The following is a 19,911-nucleotide window of genomic DNA, read 5'->3' as shown; positions in this document are numbered from 1 at the left end:
GCTGAGGAAGATTTGGTTTGTTTCCAATTTGCAGCAATCATGAATAAACTGGTCTAAGCATTCGTGTATAGATTTTTGTGTAAATGCAAGTTTTCATTTCCCTTGGATAAATATTTGGAGTTGTGATGTTTTTATTTTGCATTCATCCCTGGGGGATATTTTGGTCAGACATATAGAGAGAATTTGGAGTTGATAGTTCTTCCCTGTCAACAATTTAGTAATGGTGTCCTGCTGCCTTCACTGCCTGTCTAGTTCTTCTTCAAGTCCTTCCCACTATGGTATTTTGTCCAGATGTCGTGCTTTTGGTGTTTTGATCAGAATTTCCCATTGTAATGAGAGAAGAAGAGATAGGCTGAACTGGGCTCATTCCATCCTGGCTGCCACCAGAATTCCCAGTTCTCTGTTAACCACTGGGAAAAGACATTTTGCAAAGAAATTATAGCTTGATGACCGAAATCAGGGCAGAGCTTTTCCTTCTTACCCAGAGCACACTCAAGCTCCTAATGACTTACTGTGAGGTCTCTTAGATGAACTACCCTGTAACATGATGCAGTCAAGCAACCTTCTTCCATACAGAGTGCCCAGGCCTCTCTTCTGGGCTTGCTGCAGCCTACAAATAACCCTTCCTCATCCATGAAATGGTAATGTGTCACCGCAGTGGTGCTGCTATAAAGTGTAATGAAGATTTAGGGGAAAGGAGAGGTAAATTATTGGATGTCATAGTGCATGTGGGGAAAATAGAGGCACTTTTCACTTGTACTTCTGTGAGATTCATACAGTATCTTCCAGTTTGGCTCTGGAAACCATGCATTGCAAGCAATTTTAAATTAAGGTTTCTATAAATATGGACTTAGTGACAGGAAGGAATGTGGCAGGGACATACCAATAAGGACAGGAGATGGGGAATTGGGAAATGATGTGAAACAGGGACCAAGAAGTTCAGTGCACATCATAGACTTTATGCTCATCAGGATTTTTAATCAGGATTAAAAATAATCTCTCCAGAGGTTGCCCTGTCTTTCAGGCATCAACCTGTCATAACAGCAGTAACAGGATTGTTACGACACCAGTTGCGTCTTTTGATGACTGATGATACCTGCCCATGGCCCCATTGTTTCTGTAGCACTGGGAAGTATGGGAAGATTTGAAAGTAGAAAGGGAGTGTGAATCAGGGATTAAAATAACCCCCAGTTAGCTAGACTGATTCACTCTGAACTAGAGCACGCAGTTGGCCCCAAGCAGTTAGGAGACCCATGAGCCTTTGTGGCCTATGTGGTCAATCACATTTCTACACGGACTACTTCAGTCAGCTCACATATCAATTCCAATTGTGAGTTTTCCTCACTCCTTTGTATAGTGTGCAGACTTGGCTTTAGCTACAGACCATGAGTTGCTCTTTAAAACACTTTTCTTTTCATCTCCAACATACTGGAAGGCAGAGAAAATAACCTGGAGTATTAAAGACCAATGCATTTGACCTTTCTTTCTTTCCATCTTCCCTTCCTTCTTTCTTTTTTCTTCTCTCTATCTCTATCTTTCTGTCTTTCCTTTTTTGTTTTTAACATAAACTGCATGTCTGTGCCTGTGAAGATCTGCTTTGTTTTGAGAAGCTGAATTATGCAATTTTTGCCACACCCTGTGCACATCCCCACTTCCATGCTAGGCTCCGTTCCCCTGTCTCTTTAAGGGATTTAGCTGGAGAATGTTCCATGGGAAAGACAGAGAAGTTCCCTAACGTCATAGTTTGTTTCTCTCCTAGTAGCTTATCTTGCTAAACTCAATGCTTAATGAGGGGTGGAGGAGGAAGAGGGTGGGACAGAGGGAGGGCAGGGTGTTCCTCTCGCTCTTTCAATAGCTGTAAGTTTTCGCAGTGCAAAGGGCTCCCACAAGCCGCTCCCAGGTGCCTTTCCCACTTTGCCCTCCTTTTCCCCTTCCCTCTTTTCTTCTCTCAGTCTCTCCCCAAATCTGGTGCAGTTGTGGTTGGTATGTTGAGGAAGGGGAGAGGAGTATCTCCTCTCTCCACATTCTCTTACTTTTTCTCCCCACATCCATTCTTGGCTAGTCTACAAAAACTTCATAATGGTTTTAGTCTCAGTTTGTCCTAAAAAAACAAAAACAAAAACAAAAAACCATGTTGTCCATTCAGTTCCTTCTGACAGTCTGATATGTTCTTTTAGATGGTCAGTTATTTGATGGCAGATAATGTAAAGGTCCAACAGAAATGGAGCATTCATGCTCCAGAGCATGGCATGGCTCACTCATTTGGGATAATTCCCCTTGGAGAGGTCTCACCTGTTTGGGGGGAGGGGGAAAGAAAGAAGATGCTTTCTATCTCTAGGTTCCATTCAGCTCCCTTATTTTCCTGAATGTGCACTGGTCTCGCTGGATTAGAGGCTAATTGGGATTAGTCAGAAGTCCAGATGAGTTAGAGCTGAGAGCTAAGACAATAGCTTTTAAAACAGTGGCTTCTCAACATTTTTATGTATTCATAATTCAGTTTTCAATACTAGATTTTTTAGCCAGCACGCTCGAAGGGATTTAAATACACTTAATGAGACTGAGAAGTAACACTGGCTAAGTCAGAGATAATTATGACACAGTCATTTTCACAGTTGTAATGTCTCAGATTGTCCATACAGCATCACTTCATGCCATTCGTCAGCACTGTGTTATTGAGCAGAACCATGTGCTGCCCTGCCAGAAGTATCTTATATAGTATATACCATGAGACAGAGTCCTCAAATATTCCAGCCCACATATCATCTTTGTTGCTTGCTTGACAGTACACCATGTTATCTGCCTCTTACTAGCGGCAAGTCACGTCTCATCCACATCTTATGATACAATCAGCATAATGTTCCATCTGATACACATCATCCTGACGGGATGTATATTCACTGGTGGCAAAGCTGTGTATCTCAGGGATCAGCAGACTTTTGCAGTAAAGAGCCAGATAGTAAATATTTTTGACTTTGTAAGACATTTGGTCTTAAACTTTCAGTACAGCTTATACAACTACATAAAAAAGTTAATCCATTCCACTCAGAAAGATTGCTCTGTTTATTTCCAATCACTTAAGCCATGTGAGTGTCTTAACTCTCAGCACGAGCAGAAAATCTGCATGATATAACACCCTACCTTCTCTAACAGGAAGGAGCAAGCCAGGGTGCTTGTTATTGTTGGCACTCGTGATTTAACACTTGAACTCATGCCAGGAACAGGGCGGACAGGAAGAACTTGGGATAAAGAAACGCATTCATTCCACACACTGCGAAACAGTAATAAAAGATCTACAGACGTTTGCAGTAGACAAAAATGCTGGATTGTCAAAGTGCTAAGGTACACACACACTTTTCCTGTATATATTTAAACAAAGTACATAGTAATGCCGGAAGGACTAAGTACCAGTTAGAAGGCCGAAATGGGAAAAATCATAATAGTTTTCACTTTTTTTACAGAACAGAAGTGGTTAACCATCTCTCTAAATTTTATTAGCCTGTAGTCTGTTGTGTGCACAACGGTATTGGTAAAAAGAGAGCGTGAGCTCATGCCAGACTATAGCTGAGTAATTAGAAACCAGCCTCTTTCATCTGTGAAGGTGAATAATATACCACTGGTTAGAACTGGGGAGGATGTCAACACGAAGTAGACAGATTCAGTGAGAATAAAGATTCAAAGTGATCCTCTTTAAATCAGGTGAGGAACAACGGTCACTGTGAGTGCTGACTGCAGCCCTTCAATCCAGTCCTTAAACTTTACCAGCATGCTTTGTTTTCATTGGCTTAGGAAATTATAGCAGGGTCAGCAAACTACAGCCGATGGACCAGATCCAGTCTGATGCCTGTTTTGTAAATAAAGTTTTATTGGGACACCGTCATGCCCACTTGTCTACGTCTGTGGCTGTCTACGGCTGCTTTCACAATGCAGTGCCAGAGGTGAATGGTTGCAACAAACATTGAAGTCTTCTGTCTTTTAAATTTGCAGTTCAGGTTTGATATGGACTGTAGTATTTCATAGCTCATGTGAAAGAACTCATGTGGATTCCAGTCTCAATTAATCAGGACTTGGTATATGAAATCTGCTCTAAAGCTCTTATGATAGAATCAGAGAAGAAGGCTATAACTGTCTGAGTGGGCCAGAGGAACGTTTCTATTCAGCTGTACAAGTCGTCCTGCAAGTTTGGTGGTCCTGTATGTCTGACCATTTCCCTTTTCAGTTCTCAGGTTGACTTAACTCCCCAATGTAGTCCATCATGGTATTTTCCCTGCCTGAGTACTGTTACACTAGAAATACCCGTTTAAGCATGAGAACTACCTGCTTGCTTTTTGGTTTCCCAATGCAAGTCCACCTAGGAGATGCTTAGAGGAAGCAGAAAGGAGACTGCATCAGTTGAAGTTGAAGTTTTTTTTTTAAATTGGAACAAGTGAGCAATTACTGACCTCCTCCAAGAGCATAAGGAAGTAAGGAACAGGGCTTTGTAAAGAGCAAATTGTGTCAGACCAATTTAATTTCCTCCTGTGACACAGTGACAGAGATGATAAAGAAAAAGAAATAGATGTTATCTATACGGACTCTAGAGAGACTTTTGATTTCATCCAACACGACATCCTCATCAATAAATCAGGAAGGTCTGGCCCAGATCATGGTGCAGTTGGGTGAGAGCCCCACCTGGCAGGAAAGCGTCACTGTAAGTGGGAGCTGTGCATCCTTCTGTGTTATTCTAGGCCTGGTTCAGTCACCCCACCTTGGAACTCTGTTTGGAGGAGCAACATACTTGGTAGGTTACCAGAATACTTTTGAAACCAGACAATATGTCAAAGTGAGTATAAGGGTAAATAAGTATGTCTCTAAAAGTTGAGGAACCAGACCCAAGAAAAGATTAAATTAAATTCATATATAGCATAAAAACACTGGGGCACAAGAAGGAAACTGAATGTAAGATATGAATGAAGCTGCCGTCACCACTTCATGGCACACGAAGACCTCGACTCACAGATCTAGAGCTGAAAGGACGTTTAGTGTCAAATTCCCCATCTTCCTCATATCACAGAAAGCTGCCAGCCCAAGAGAGGAAGTTATGTGCTCAAGGCTACACAGCTGGTTACTTGCAGGACTGGGACCAGAACTCTGAGTTCAGTATTCTTTTTACTACAAACTGTCACTGTTGACTTTAAAAAAAAAACAACAACTTTCTTGAGACATATTTTAAATATCATGGCATTCCCCTGTTTTAAGGATACAACTCAGTGACTTTTTTTTTTTTGGTAAATTTACCAAGTTGTGCAGCCACCCCTGAAAATCAATTTTATTTATTTATTTGTTTGTTTGTTTGTTTGTTAAATTGAAGTACAGTCAGTTACAATGTGTCAATTTCTGGTTATAAGTCAATTTTCAATCAGCTCTTTTTGGGGGGAGGGGAGGTAATTACATTTATTTATTTATTATTATTATTATTTTTTAATGGCGGTACTGGGGATTGAACCCAGGACCCTGTGCATGCTGAGCACACACTCTATCACTGAGCTATACCTTCTCCCCTCATAAATCAATTTTAGAGCTTTTCCATCACCCCAGTAGGACTGTCATTAACTGTTAATTCCTCTCACTTACCTATCTCCTAGCCCTGGGCAACCACTGTAGAGTTGTAAGTCCTTCTGTGTTATTCTAGACCCGGTCTAGAATAAAGACTAGAATAGAGACTTTCTGTCTGAATAGATTTGCCGTTGGTTGACATTTCATGTAATGGGATCACACAATGTATGGTCTCACGTCTGGTTTCTCTCACTTAGTGTAAGATTTTGAGCTCCATCTGTGTCATAACATGTATCAGTAATTCATCGCTTTTTATTGCCAAATAGTACTCCATTATACAGATATATCACATTTTGTTTATTCATTCACCTATTAGTGAATGTTTAGGTTGTTTCCACTTTGGGGCTATTATGAATAATGTTGCTAAATAACATTCATGTATCACTGTTAGCTTTTTAAGTTCAATAACTCTTCCCCCTCAAATTGAGGTTAAATTTTCCATTGACTGTGGCCTCTTCTCCTGTGGTTTTTCTCCAGATATGGACAGTAGAGTTCCCCCAGAAGGCAGCCAAAGTTGCTATTAATGTTCTAATAAATAGCCTTGGGGGATTAACTAGTCCAGAGAAGAAAAGTCTTGTTAATCTAATAACAGTCTTTTATTCTATGATGGCTTATGAGAAACTGTTAGCCAAATGCTCTCCATCTTCAAAGAAAATAAATGAGAGGAATTGGATTTAAACTTCAATTTAAAAAAAAAAGCACTACAGATAGACATAAGGAGGCCCATTTTATCTGGCAGTGGATGCTATCAAATTAATTTGCAGCATTATAAAAACAAAGCCCATGTCATTTCCTCAGAGAGAAGCTTATGTGAATGGATTTAAATCTGTCTGAGGCCAGATGGCCCCTTGGGATCCCCTAAAGGGAAGACAGTCCTTTTGTGGTGCTTCTTCTGTGTGGTTAAGGAAGGCATTTGGCCTTTGGTGTTCACAGGGACCATGTCATTGTGCCCGTGAGACCAGGTATTGGAGTTCTTGTGCCATAACCAGTCGTCGGAGAGTGTTTCCCAAGCCCCTGCGTGTGGCAGAAGGAGACACGTCTCCCATGTCCTACACAGAGCCGTGTCCCTGGCTATTGTCCCCTCCCTAGTAATAGCTAGAATAATCATTATTCAGTTCTAGAACTGTGCGGCTTACAAAGTAACTTTACATTTAATCTCCTTTTGACTTCTATCAGAGCCTTGGTAGTGTCCACAGGAACCTGTGAGGAGTTCCAGGTCCTTTCCAGTTTTATTCTATCCTGCTGTGCTGCCTTTGAATCGCATCATTCCCAGCAGTAAACTCTCATCACATCAGAATGTTCACCACCCCCTGAATAGCACACATCCTTTTGTTCCTCTCTTTTTACTGTACTGTCTCTTTAAATATGTCTCTTGTCTGTTTGGAGAACCCTAACGCAGCCTATAGTCAGGCCTACACGTTGTCTCTTCTGTAGGTAAGTGTTCTCCGTTCCTTTGCCTCGAGGACCTCATTGCTTCCCTTTTGGGCATCCTTAGTGGTTTGATAATCCAGTACCGTTTATTACGTGTACAACCTTTTATAAGTAGCTTAACTTCTCTGAGTTTTTCTTTTCTTTATCTTGAATGCTTTTCTTTCATTCAGGGGAATTCGATGAAACCTACATAACAAAGAATATGTTATACAAGTATTCTATACAGATGTAATCGTTTAGCATTAATAGTAGAAATGTGAAAATAGACTTCAGATTATACTTACAACTACTTTTCTGTGGGTCTCTGATCCTTGAGCACTGCGATCCTGATATATTCATCTTTATCTGCTAAACACTGAATCCAAGACCTGAAACATAATAAATGAAATTGAATCATGAATTAGGCAGGGGAGATACAATTATAATTTTGCAGATTGAAATAAAGGCCCAAAATGCTGGGTGATATCATGATTTAGTTATTATGTCCTGGCCACCTTTCCCTGAGTTTACCAATAGAACCTCCAGAGACTTCTGAAGGACTTGTACCCTGACTCTACTTTGTATCAAAGGTAAGGTTTCTCAAAGTATTGTCTGGGACCACCTGTCATAGACTGATTTCTGAAAATACTTATTAAAAATATAAAATCAAATCTCACTAATATAATTTTGAGCAAAATAAGCCAGACACACAAAATCAGAAAAGAGAGGCAGTACTACCAATTTTACAGAAATAAAAAGTATTACAAAAGAGTACTATGAGCAACTGTATGCCAACAAATTGGATAACCTAGATGAAATGGACACATTCCTAGAAATGTACAATCTACCAGGACTGAATTATGAAGAACTAGAAAGTCTGAACAGCCCTATAACTAGTAAGAAGATTGAATCAGTAATTTTTAAAAACCTCCCGACAAAGAAATTCCCAGGACCAGATGGCTTCATTAATGAATTTGAAGAAGATTTAACACCAATCCTTCTCAATCGCTTCCCAAAAATCAAGGAGGAAGGAATACTTCCTAACTCATTCTGTGAGACCAACATTATCCTGATACCAAAGTCAGAAAGAGATACTATAGTTGACCCTTAAACAACACAGAGGTTAGGGGAAGCGACCTCCTGTGCAGTCGAAAACTTGTGTATAACTTTACAGTTGTCCCTTTGTTTCCATGGTTCTACATCCACAGGTTCAACCAACCTCAGATGATATCATGCTGTAGTATGTACTTATTGGGGAAAAAAAGTCCTAGTAGAAATGAACCCACATAGTTCATGTTGTTCAAGGATCAACTGTACATGAAAACTACAGACCAATTTCCCCTATGAATATCGATGCAAAAATCCTGAACAAAATACTAGCCAACAGAGTTCAACAGCACATTAAGAGGATTTTACATCATGACTAAGTGGAATTCATTCCCTAAGTGCAACAATGGTTCAAAATCAGTCAGTGTAATAAACCCCATTAACAGAATGAAGGGGAAAAAAAAAAACCTGGTTATCTCAATTCATGTAAAAGAAAAAACATGGATGAAATTCAACACCCTTTCAGATAAAAAACTAGGAATAGAAAGAACGTGCCTCAGCATAATAAAAACCATATACGGAATGCCCAGAGCCAACAAAATACTCAGTGATAAGAGCCTGAAAGCCTTTGCTGTAAGATTAGGAGCACGAAAGGATGCCTGCTTTCTGTACTTCTATTCAGCGTAGTACTGGAAGTCTGAGCCAAAGCAGTTAAGCAAGAAAAGAAATAAAAAGAACGTCAGTTGGAAAGAAAGAAGTAACATTACCTCTGCTCACAGAATACACGATCTTGTATGTAAAAAAAAATCCAGCAGATTAAACACACACACACATACACACACACAAACACACACACACACACACACACACACACACACACACACACATACACAGTTAGAACTAATAAACTAATTCAGAAGAGTTGGAGGATACAAATCAACACACAAAACTTAGTTGTGTTTCTATACACCAACAGTAAACTAAAAAGGAAATTTTAAAAAGCCACTCTATTTATAACAGCATTAAAAAGAATAAAATACTTAGGAATAAACTTAACCAAGGAGGTGGAAGATTTGTACATCAGAAACTACAAAGTGTTGAAAGACGTTAAGGAAGACATAAATAAGTGGAAAGACATTCTGTACTCATGGATTGGAAGACTTAGTATTGTTATGATGTCAATACTAACCCAAAGTGGTCTTACAGAGTCGATTCAATTCCTATCAAAATCCCAACTCCTTTTTTTTTTTTTTTTACAAAAGTAGGAAAATCCATCCTAAAATTCATACGGAATCTCAAAGGACCCTGAATAGCCAAAGTCATCTTGCAAAAGAGCCAAGTTGAAAGTCCTATACTTCCTGACTTCAAACTTAACTACGAAGCTACAGTAATCCAAATAGTGTGGTGCTGGCATAAAGGAAGAAGTATAAAGCAATGGAATAGAATAGAGGGCCCAGAAATAAACCTGTGGGTGTGGATACAGATGATTTTCAACAAGGGTGCCAAGACCATTCAATGGGGAATGAACAATCTTTTCAACAAAATTGTGCTGAGAAAAGTGGATACCCACATGCAAAAAAGATGAAGTGGACTCTTACCTGATGCCATATAAAAAATTAACTCAAAATGGATCAGAGACCTAAACATAAGAGCTTATAACTATCATGTTTTATCTTAGACAAAAACATAGGGGAAAAGCTTTGTGATACTGGATTTTTTTGTTGATTTTTTTGGATATGACACCAAAAGCACAAGCAATAGAAGAAAAATTAGATAAATTGAACTACATTGAAATTTAAAACTTTTGCACACTGAAGGACACTTGTCAACAGAGCAGAAAGGCAGCTCATGGAATGGAAGAAAATATTTGCTAATTATATAACTGATATGGAGTTAATATCCAGAATATAGAAAGAACTGCAGCACAACATCAAAAGCAAACAACCCAATCAAAAAGTGGGCAAAGGACTTGAACAGACATTTCTCCAAAGAAGATATACAAGTGATCAACAGGTATATGGAAAGATGCTCAACATCACTAATCATTAGGGGAATGCAAATTAAAACCACAGTGAGATATGTCACACCCATTAGGATGGCTATTACCAAAAAAAAAAAAAAGAGAGAGAGAGAGAGAAAAAGGAAAAAAAAAAAAAAAAAAAAAACAACCCAGAAAATAACAATTATCAGCCAGACTGTGGAGAAACTGGAACCCTTGTGCAGTGTTGGTGGGAATATAAAATAATACAGCCACTGAAGAAAATAATATGGTGGCTCTTCAAAAAATTAAAAACAGAATTACTGTTTGATCCAGGAATTCTACTTCTGGGACTATAGCCAAAAGATCTGAAAGCAGGGACTTGAAGAAATATTGGTACACCCACGTTCGTAGCAGCATTGTTCACAAAAGCCAAAAAGTAGAAGCAATCCAAGCATCCACAATGGAAGAATGGATACATAAAATTTTTGTACATACAATGGAATATTATTTAGATTTGAGAAGGCAATAAGTTCTGACACATGCTACAGCATGGAGGAGCTTAAAGACACTGTGCTAAATAAAATTAGCCATTCACAAAAGGACAAATACCGTATGATTCCACTTATATGAATTACCTACAACAGTCAGATTCATACAGACAAGTAGAATGGTGGTGGCCAGAGCCTAGTGGGAAGAGGGAATGTTTAATAGGCACAGAATTTCAGTTTTACAAGATGAAAAAATTTCTGCAGATGGATGGTGATGATGGTCGCACAACAACGTGAATGTGCCTAGTGCCCCTGAACTGTACACTTAAAAATGGTTTAGATGGGAAATTTTATGTTACATGTATTTTACCAGAATTTTAAACATTTTTAATTAAAAATTCAAAAACAAGATACAAAAAAGTATATGCTGTATGATTCCATTTATTTAAGGCTCAAAAATGAATCAGTGATGTTAGATGTCAGGATAGTGGCTACCCTTGGGAGAGGAAGGTAACTGGAAACAGGCATGAAGAGGCTTCTGGGGGGTCCTGGTGATTTTTCTTGATCTGGCTGTTATGACATTGGGATATACAGGTTGTGAAATTCTTTGAGCTATACATTTGTGATGTGTACAGTTTTCTATAAAATATTGCACTTCAGAAGGACTCCAAAAATGTAGCTAACAAACACAACAGGCTACAGAGTCAGAATCTCTGAGGGATGGAACCAGGAGACCCTGTGTTTTAAAAATCCCCCTTCCAATTTTTTTTTAAGAACATCGAATGCTGGGAATCTTTGCTAAAGGAAGGGAACTAGGTAAATATTTTAGCAATGCCCAAGAATTCTTCAATCATACTCTAACAATAAATATTCCTTAGAAAAGAAATTCTTGATATCCTGGAGTCATTTACTTTCTCTTGTTAGGAAAATCCATATCACCTTTCAGGTGCTAAGAAAGAACTAAAATTAGCAGCATATAGAAATGTATTGTTTAACATATTATATTTAAAAATATGATTTCTTCTAATGTGTCAGACACAGTATAAGTTAGGGATATTTTATTGAGGTCCTCTGATAAATGGCAGGTGCTAGGACCTAGTGGAATTCGGGCAACTTCATTAGAAGGTGAACTGTCACACCCCAGGGTGTGGTACAATGTAAACAGATTCAGAAAAGCCAGTTCTCCCACTTGTAAGCCACTTAGACTCCATTTCATCTGATACCACCTCCAAGATTTCAGCAGCTTTTACACTTGCTTGGTAAACCGAAAGTATGTTTCTGGCAAAGGCTCTTTTGGAAGGAGCAGATCAAGGTCTTGGCCATGCTCTTGGAGGCCTTCTTGGAGGAGGCGGCCAGAGAAGAGGAGGAGGAGGAAATATTGGAGGGATAGTTGGTGGGATTGTGAATTTCATCAGCAAGGCTGCAGCAGCTCAGTATACCCCGGAACCGCCTCCCACCCAGCAGCATTTCACCTATGTGGAGGCCAACGAGAGTGAGGAAGTTAGGCGGTTTCGGCAACAATTTGCACAGCTGGCTGGACCGGACATGGAGGTGGGTGCCACTGACCTAATGAATATTCTCAACAAAGTCCTTTCTAAGCACAAGGACCTGAAGTCCGACGGCTTTAGTCTTGACACCTGCCGGAGCATCGTGTCCGTCATGGACAGTGATACGACTGGGAAGCTGGGCTTTGAAGAATTTAAGTATCTCTGGAACAACATCAAGAAATGGCAGTGTGTTTTTAAGCAATATGACAGGGACCAGTCTGGGTCTCTGGGAAGTTCTCAGCTGCGGGGAGCGCTGCAGGCAGCAGGCTTCCAGCTAAATGAGCAGCTTTACCAAATGATTGTCCGCCGATATGCCGATGAGGATGGAAGTATGGATTTTAACAACTTCATCAGCTGCCTGGTCCGCCTGGATGCCATGTTTCGAGCCTTCAGATCCCTGGATGGAGATGCGGATGGCCTGGTTCAGGTGTCTATTCAAGAATGGCTGCAGCTGACCATGTATTCCTGAAGTGGGCACTGAGAAGTCAGGTCGCCCCTGCAGGACAGGACCGCTGGGGTCCCCGCCGTGCTCTGTGCACAGTTGCGGAGACGCCATCCAAAGCTGTCACTCCCTGCTGAGCCCTCCCTGTTTCTGAACTTGTGCTGCCTCTCCTGCTTAATTAAAACAGATTTTTCATGAAAAATGTTCTGAGTGGTTTGTATATCAGCTATTTGAGATATAGGATTTTTAGGGACTTATATATGTGATGGGGGGTGGTGCAGGGTGGGCTCTAATGGAATAGATTTCAATAGGTCATTGCCTGTTTGACTTCCAAAGAGCAGGAAATGTGTTATTGTTAAGAATGAGCTTTTGAAAAAAAATCCTGGAGTAAATTAAGAAAGCACTCAGGAGATTTAGTTTCTCTTTAAAAAGATGAGGAGGGAAGTTCAAAATCTGTTTTTGTCTTAATTTCATATCTGGTCTTTCCCTTGCATTAAAAAAAAAAAGTAAAGTCTTTTCCTGGAAACCCATTTAACTGTATAGAAACAGGTTCACAAATGTGAAATTAAGCAATTTCATATAAGGGCAGAATTTTTTTTTTAATGATGGAGCTACTATCTAAAATTCTAGAAGTCCTGTTTCTCTAGTAAAATAAACATGTAACAATTTAAAAAAATATTTTATTTACTTATTATTGTATTATTTCATCGTTTTATTTTGGCAGGGAGGGGAGATAATTAGGTTTATTTATTTTTAAGGGAGGTACTGGGGATTGAATCCAGGACCTCATGCATGCTAAGCATGTACTCTACCAGTTGAGCTATAACTCCCCGCCTCCCAATTTTGTTTTGATATATTTGTAGCGAGGGTCAGGGCATTGGGAAATAAAAGAGTGTACTTGTAGTCAAAATATCTCTGGCTGCCTTAATGAATCAAAATGATCACGCTTAACATGCACTTCAGACAAACCCAGGCACATCAGCTATGTTAGCCAGCTCTTGTCATGTCTTGCCCTGCCTCGGAGCAAGGAATATTCTTTCATTCCTCTTTGAAAACTGCAGTCAGGAAAAAAGCAGACAGACAAAAAGAAAACGTACATAAGTCATAACCAGTTATTTGGTATTAAAAGCAATAGATACATGAATGTATATAAATCTTGCTGACTCTTGATGCAGTGGTTCGCAGCCCTGGCTGCAACTTAGAATCACTGGGAAAGCTCTTTGGGAATCCTGAGAGCTGAGTCCCACTCTAAGTGAGTTAATAAGACTCCTTAGAGGTGGGGCCCAGAGATGAGTATTTTTAAAGGTCCATCGGTGATTCTGATGCGTAACCGAGGTTGACAGCCTGTACTTCAAGGTAAGACCGTTTTTCGATTCAATCTCAACAGAAAAGTGAGACCAGGCAGGAGTCAGTGTTGACAGCACCCAAAAGAAGGAAGTAGGAGTATGAAGAAACTGCCGCCCAGAAGCCAGGGTAGTTGTGCCTTTCTTGTGAATGGCCCCTGGTTTGGCTTTTTCATTCTGATTCAGGTGGTGACAGCGGGGCACACAATTCAGAGTTCCCCGCCAGTAGCCCCAGCTAAAGCGGTTGCATTCGCCAGGGCTCTGTTCACCTGCCCACTAATTGGTTTCCATCCCTCCTGCTTTTCTGATTTTTAATGCATTCCCTCTCTCCCAGTCTACTTTTGAGGATCATCCTGAGGTTGAAGATAAAGCCTTACTCTTTTTTTTTTTCTTTTCCGTTATGGTTTATTACAGGATATTGAGTATAGTTCCCTGTGCTATACAGTAAGACCTTGTTGTTTATCTATTTTATATATAATACTTTGTATCTGCTAATCTCGAACTCCTAATTTATCCCTCCCCCTACCCTCTTTCCCTTTTGGTAACCATAAATTTGTTTTTTATGTCTGTGAGTCTGTTTCATAAATAAGTTCCTTTGTGTCATGTTTTAGATTCCACATATAAGTGATATCATATCATATTTCTTTTTCTGACTTACATCACTTTGTACAATAATTTCTGGGTCCATCCATGATTCTGCGAATGGTATTATTTCATTCTTTTTTATGGCTGAATAGTATTCCATTGCATATGTATATCACATCTTCTTTACCCAGTCCTCTATCAGTGGACATTTAGGTTGCTTCCATGTCTTGGCTATTGTCAGTGGTGCTGCTATGAACACTGGGGTGCATGTAGCTTTTTGAATTAGAGTTTTCTCTAAATATTTGTCCAGGAGTAAGATTGCTGAAATCCTTCCTCTTTTGACTCATTTAGAAGAAAATTATAACGATGAAAATGATATAACTGACCTGTTAAGAGCCCTCAGCTGCCTGTTAGAAATCCCCAGCGAAACTAGGAGAGGTTGGTATTTGGCCTCTGCGTTCACCATCATCACCGTCATATAATATTTATGAAACACCATGTGCATATAATTCTGAGTTGAGCCACGCACAGAGATCACGTCCACCTTCCTCAGGGGAATTGTAATTTAAGCTTGGTCTGATGAGCTGCTTAAACCAGGTGTGGTTATATAACAGTGAGGCAGCTGCCAGCAACCACACATTAATACCAGGATCCCTATTTTGGAGTAAGCCCGCTAACATGTTAGGCATGGGCGTAGTAGTAATATAGCCAGAAAAGGGGAAGGCTGCCAAGATGCCTTTTAAGGTCTCAGAGTATTAAGTTTATAATGTAACCTTTCCATATAATGGTTGGGGAAAAGAAAATGTAGCTGACTTTGCTCCCTTCACTTCATTTTAAATGTTTTATGAAAGTTCAGACAATTATCTCACACTAGGGGTGGTATTAGTTAAGGGATTACCTGTTTTTAGGATGCTTTTCCTGCATACACAGGGCAAGACATCCCGAAGTTACATAAGTTTCTCTTTTGTTCTCTTCTGAATTTGTGTAAAAGTTGTACAGGTAACCTCAGGCACTAGAGCACATCCCAGAAAATTTAGTCCAAAGCCTGGATTTTTCCAATAACCAGACCTTTGGCATTATATGCCACCAATAGCTTAACAAGTGATTGAATTTCTTAGTTTCCATCCAATGGGTTTTTTTTTTAACTTGATGTTTTTAAAGGCACATTTTCAATGTAAGAGGGAGTTTTTACCTGATAATTGCTTTAAAATTTTGCCTTTTCTACGTGGAAGACTACTTATAGCCTAAGATGAAGGACTTTGATTCATAGACCTCCACCTCATTATTCTTAAATTTATAAAAGCAATACAATCTGTATAGTAAGTTGAAAATAATGATTTTGCTTAAATGTGACATTATACGTCTACATTTTAAAATTTCAAAATAACCCATATAATTTTGAAAAACACCTTAATCTTGACGCAGTCCACTGAATTCTATAACCGATAGCAACGAGAAAATTTGTGTTCTGTACCTAAAAAACAGCAAATGCCAAAAAATATTCAGAATTTGTATGTCATCTTAAAGGACACTTTGAAAATATTTTTTGAGTAGTAGGGCATGTGTTTTTAAAAGTTGATTCATAGATTAACCTCGATCAGAAATTTCATCAGTAATGTTTCACAACTAACCCACAGCAGGGCCTTAAAAAAATATTTAAGGAGGCACCCGCAGGGCACTGATTATCTAATGTACCTATAGGTTTTTTTAATTCTTATTTTTTATTGAAGTGTAGTCAATTTGCAACATTAGTTTCAGGTGTACAGCAAAGCAGTTCAGTTATGCACATACATATGTGTGTGTATATTTTCAGATTCTTTTCCATTACAGCTCATTACAAGAAATTGAATACAGTTCCCTGTGCTATACAGTAGGTCCCCATTGTGTATCTATTTTATATATAGTGTGTACCTATTAATTCCAAACCCCTAATGTACCTATGGATCTTGAGGTGCTTTCAGAATTACTTTTTTTTAATGTCTTATTTTTACTGCTAAGTGGATTAAAACCATTTAATTCCTAGAAAATTGGTCATACAATTATGTAGGTGGGTAGAAATATCCTCTTAATAAGAATTTTGAGGTAAACAGAATACCTCTTCCCTGAATCTCCTGGGTAACTGGAATTTACAGAATTTGAATACTCCTCCTCCTCATGAGGAGTTCAATTGGTTTTTAAAGGAAAGAACCGCAAATTTGAGGAATAACTTTTTAGCATGAAACTGATTTGAAATTGAAAGAGTATCCTTTATTATCCTTTGCTTGTATACTTTATGATCTGTTTTTGAATATATTTTATCAAGTTACTTGCTTTAATTTGAAAGATTGGGAGTCAGATTACCTAAATTTTAATTGTAGTTATGGCAATAACCAGTGAGTTTTGTGACTTCAAGTAAAACTTATGTTTTGATTTTTTTTCTTTAGGGAAAATATAGAAGTTGAATGGATGATTTCTAAGATTCCTTCTGGTTCTAAATTTTATTATTCTGAATTTGGAAACTTAACAGTGCATCATTTTATTAGTCCAATAATAAAACCTCTCAGAATAATTTCCAAGCTGCCTTTTCTCCTTCACATTATGAGGATGAAAACTTACATAGCATTTCCCATGTGATTGGTTATGAAGAGTCAACTTTAACATTCTTTTGCCAAAGCCTCTCACATGAGACTATTACTGAAAATCAGGGGTCCAGGGTTTTACCTTGTTGTGTGACTAGCAGTAATATTAAAGTTCCTTTATATTTCTGTTTCTCCATCTGAAAAGTAAGTCATGAGGCCTGACCTATGTTATACATAGGGTTCTGTGGTATGGATAAAAGTCAGATGCTTCACAATACAGATACAACAGAAATTCAAAGGAGGATTTCCAATCATACTATCTGTGACTGTGTCTTCAGTGTCCATAGATCATTCTTCTATCCATTCTTCAGAACATCTGTTCAAGCTGTCTGTGTTGCTTAGTGGAGAAAACTGATGGCAGAAGAACCTTTATTGAGCACATAGCCACAGTTCAATAAGCTGTTCAGTCTCCGAGGCCTAATGAACATAGTGCATGGGAAAAGTAAATGGTAGTGACACAACAGGGAAAATTATGTCCCTTAAAACTCTGCCTTCTCTGAAACTTCTGGGGTGGTGACAATGTTGTAGATACGGACTGCACACAGGGAAGGCAGTCCCCGCCCTGGGGGAACCCTTGATGTTTGAAATGTAGACACTTAGTCACCGTTAAAGATTACATTCTTTTCGGTGCCAAGCATTATTTGCTCACCTACCAAGTACCGCACTAGCTTTGTTGTTACTAGTTCAGAGTTTATCTGGGAATCCACCACTGGAAGATCTTGCTGCCACAGTGGTTCCACACCTGGATCGTAATCCTCGTGCTCATTGACTCTTCTCTTTCTCCCTCCTTCTCTCTCCTCCAACTTTCTCTTCCACTCTCCATCTCACTTTTCCTTTCTCCTCTTCCCCTTCCCTTCTTGTTCGTTCCCATCCTCCCATTTCCTGCCCCCTCCCTTCCTTAGGCTCTCTCTCCTTTCTCCCCATTTCATCCTCGCGGTGTCCTGTCTAGGTGAGTAGTTCATGTGTGGGGAAAACGCTGCACTTAGCATGGATCAGAATGACCAACCCCTTCTTTCTGTTGTCATCATGAAACACCTCCTGAGGGTGTAGACATTAGCATCATACTCATGAGGTTCAGTTTCCAGAGGTTTACAAGTGCAGGATCTTCTGGGGCCTCATGTCACCAAGGGGCCATTGAGGTTGCTCAGGTTTACTCTGTTCTCCTGCTTTATGGCAAATTCAGCCTGGAAAGAAGAAAAGCTGCAGCTGTGATCATTGCCTCAGTTTGGCCTTCTTTTCCTTCTATCTCCTACATGTAGAGGGTCTCTTAGTGACCCACTGGTATTGGCCATCATGGCAGGGTACCAACCACAGAGGAAGGAAGGCTTCAGTCCCAACTGGGGTGAAATCCTCCATCCTGCTTCCCAGAGAGGCTCCCATCAAGGCGGAGCTCCGGGACACACGCTGAGAACCATAGAGCTGCTCCCAAAGAGCCTCAGTGATAAAATGTCTGTATTTGTGGCTGAACAGAAATATATTTCTCCTCCTTCTGAATTGGGAATGGGCGGGGCCACTTGCTAGCTGTTCCATCTCAGTGCACAATGATGTTGAGCTGCATGGCATGCCTGAATTTTACCCTGCGGGCTGTGATTAATGGTAATTCGACCAGTGGCCCTGCTAATTGATTTCTCCCATCCTTTCACAGAACCATGATGGCAGTATTGACTTCCGAGAGTATGTAATTGGCCTGGCTGTCCTGTGCAACCCTGCCAACACAGAGGAAATCATCCAGGTGGCATTTAAGGTACTGTCAGCCCCACTGAAAGCATCGTAGTCTGTCTCGTAAACAAGTGTTGACGCTAAGTGTATTATTTGAAAATCAGTGCATCTATTACAAGTGTTTATAGATCCGTGGTGACATGTACAGGAGGGTAATGTGATTAAGACAGTTGCTACTGAGAATGAAGAAAACACAAGCATCATTTAAGCAAAAAAAAAAAAAAAAGTCTTTGGAAGCAGCCTAGTTAACAGCATCAAGATCGAAGAGCAGATGATTTAATTAATTAGCTTAAAAATGGTTTCTTTTCAGCCTCCCTCCTTTGAAGCCCCAAGGTAAGGTTGTAAATAGACACCACCTGTCTGTCACTGGTCATCCAAATTCAGCATGCAGAAAGTTCTCATCCATCCTGATTTTCTCATTCTGTATGTCGAAGATATTGGAGGTGGTCTTTTCCTGATGGAGTTTATTTTGTGCTGGTGGTGTCAGGGGAACACCATCAGAAACGTCTCACGTTTCCACCCTGTGTGTTTTCCTGTAGTATCACATATATGGTCGCAGCAGTGTTGGGGGTGGGAGGGCAGACGACTAAAATCCCTGGCCCCAGACCCCAATAGAATTTCATGGAGGTTCAAATGATGAAAAACTCAGATTCCATGTATTACTTATCTGTGCAAAGAGAAGAGTACATCCCCAGAGTGCATTTTTGGTTCTTCTGAGATGAAAGGTGCTTCGTCTAACTGGTGTTTAAATGGGACGTTCCCTCCAGAATTCTAATCTCACGTGGTCTGCTCTCAAGTGAAACAAAAACTCGAGCTCCCTGCTTGTCTCCCCAAGCGGGGTGTGTTGCCTCTTATCACCTGGCCACTTGCGTCTCTGCTTCATCCACTGTGACAGCTGAGGACCCTCTCCAGGCCTGTTTCTACTCTTGTTTCTTCTAATTTTCTCTGAGAAGATCCCCCTGTGTCCTCCACAAGTTTTTACCCCTCTGTCACCTAGAAAGACTCTCTTTTCTCTCAGAGCCCTTTCTCACATCTTAGAGGCCACCAGGAATGGCCTCAGAATTTCCACGTGTTCTCTCACTGACAGAGTGTTGGGGGGGACTAGGTTCTTGCCTTGCGCAGGGAAGAATTCAAGAGCA

At 39.9% G+C, this 19,911-nt stretch overlaps 2 protein-coding genes across 4 annotated transcripts in view; both read left to right on the top strand.

The window, feature by feature from the left end:
• The window catches only part of LPCAT2 (lysophosphatidylcholine acyltransferase 2), a 66,776-nt gene that overhangs the window by 37,219 nt on the left and 9,646 nt on the right, over positions 1-19,911 (top strand). For all 3 annotated transcript variants that reach the window (XM_010963642.3, XM_045523125.2, XM_074370723.1), the window contains one exon: positions 18,699-18,797. In XM_010963642.3, coding sequence (XP_010961944.2) covers positions 18,699-18,797 — 99 coding nt within the window. The remainder of the gene's footprint in view (positions 1-18,698; positions 18,798-19,911) is intronic.
• Positions 5,391-12,709, top strand: CAPNS2 (calpain small subunit 2). Its single transcript, XM_010963641.3, has one exon. The coding sequence runs from the start codon at positions 11,791-11,793 to the stop codon at positions 12,532-12,534; it is 744 nt and encodes a 247-aa protein (XP_010961943.1). The 5' UTR covers positions 5,391-11,790; the 3' UTR covers positions 12,535-12,709.

Source organism: Camelus bactrianus, chromosome 9 (genome assembly GCF_048773025.1).
Source record: "Camelus bactrianus isolate YW-2024 breed Bactrian camel chromosome 9, ASM4877302v1, whole genome shotgun sequence".
Taxonomy (NCBI): Eukaryota; Metazoa; Chordata; class Mammalia; order Artiodactyla; family Camelidae; genus Camelus; species Camelus bactrianus.
Note: the sequence above shows the minus strand (reverse complement) of the source record. Positions and strands in the feature narration are given on the sequence as shown.

Bases quoted from the DNA above. Each gene is read 5' to 3' on its own strand.
- CAPNS2 (XM_010963641.3), top strand. From the start codon at position 11,791: ATGTTTCTGGCAAAGGCTCTTTTGGAAGGAGCAGATCAAGGTCTTGGC.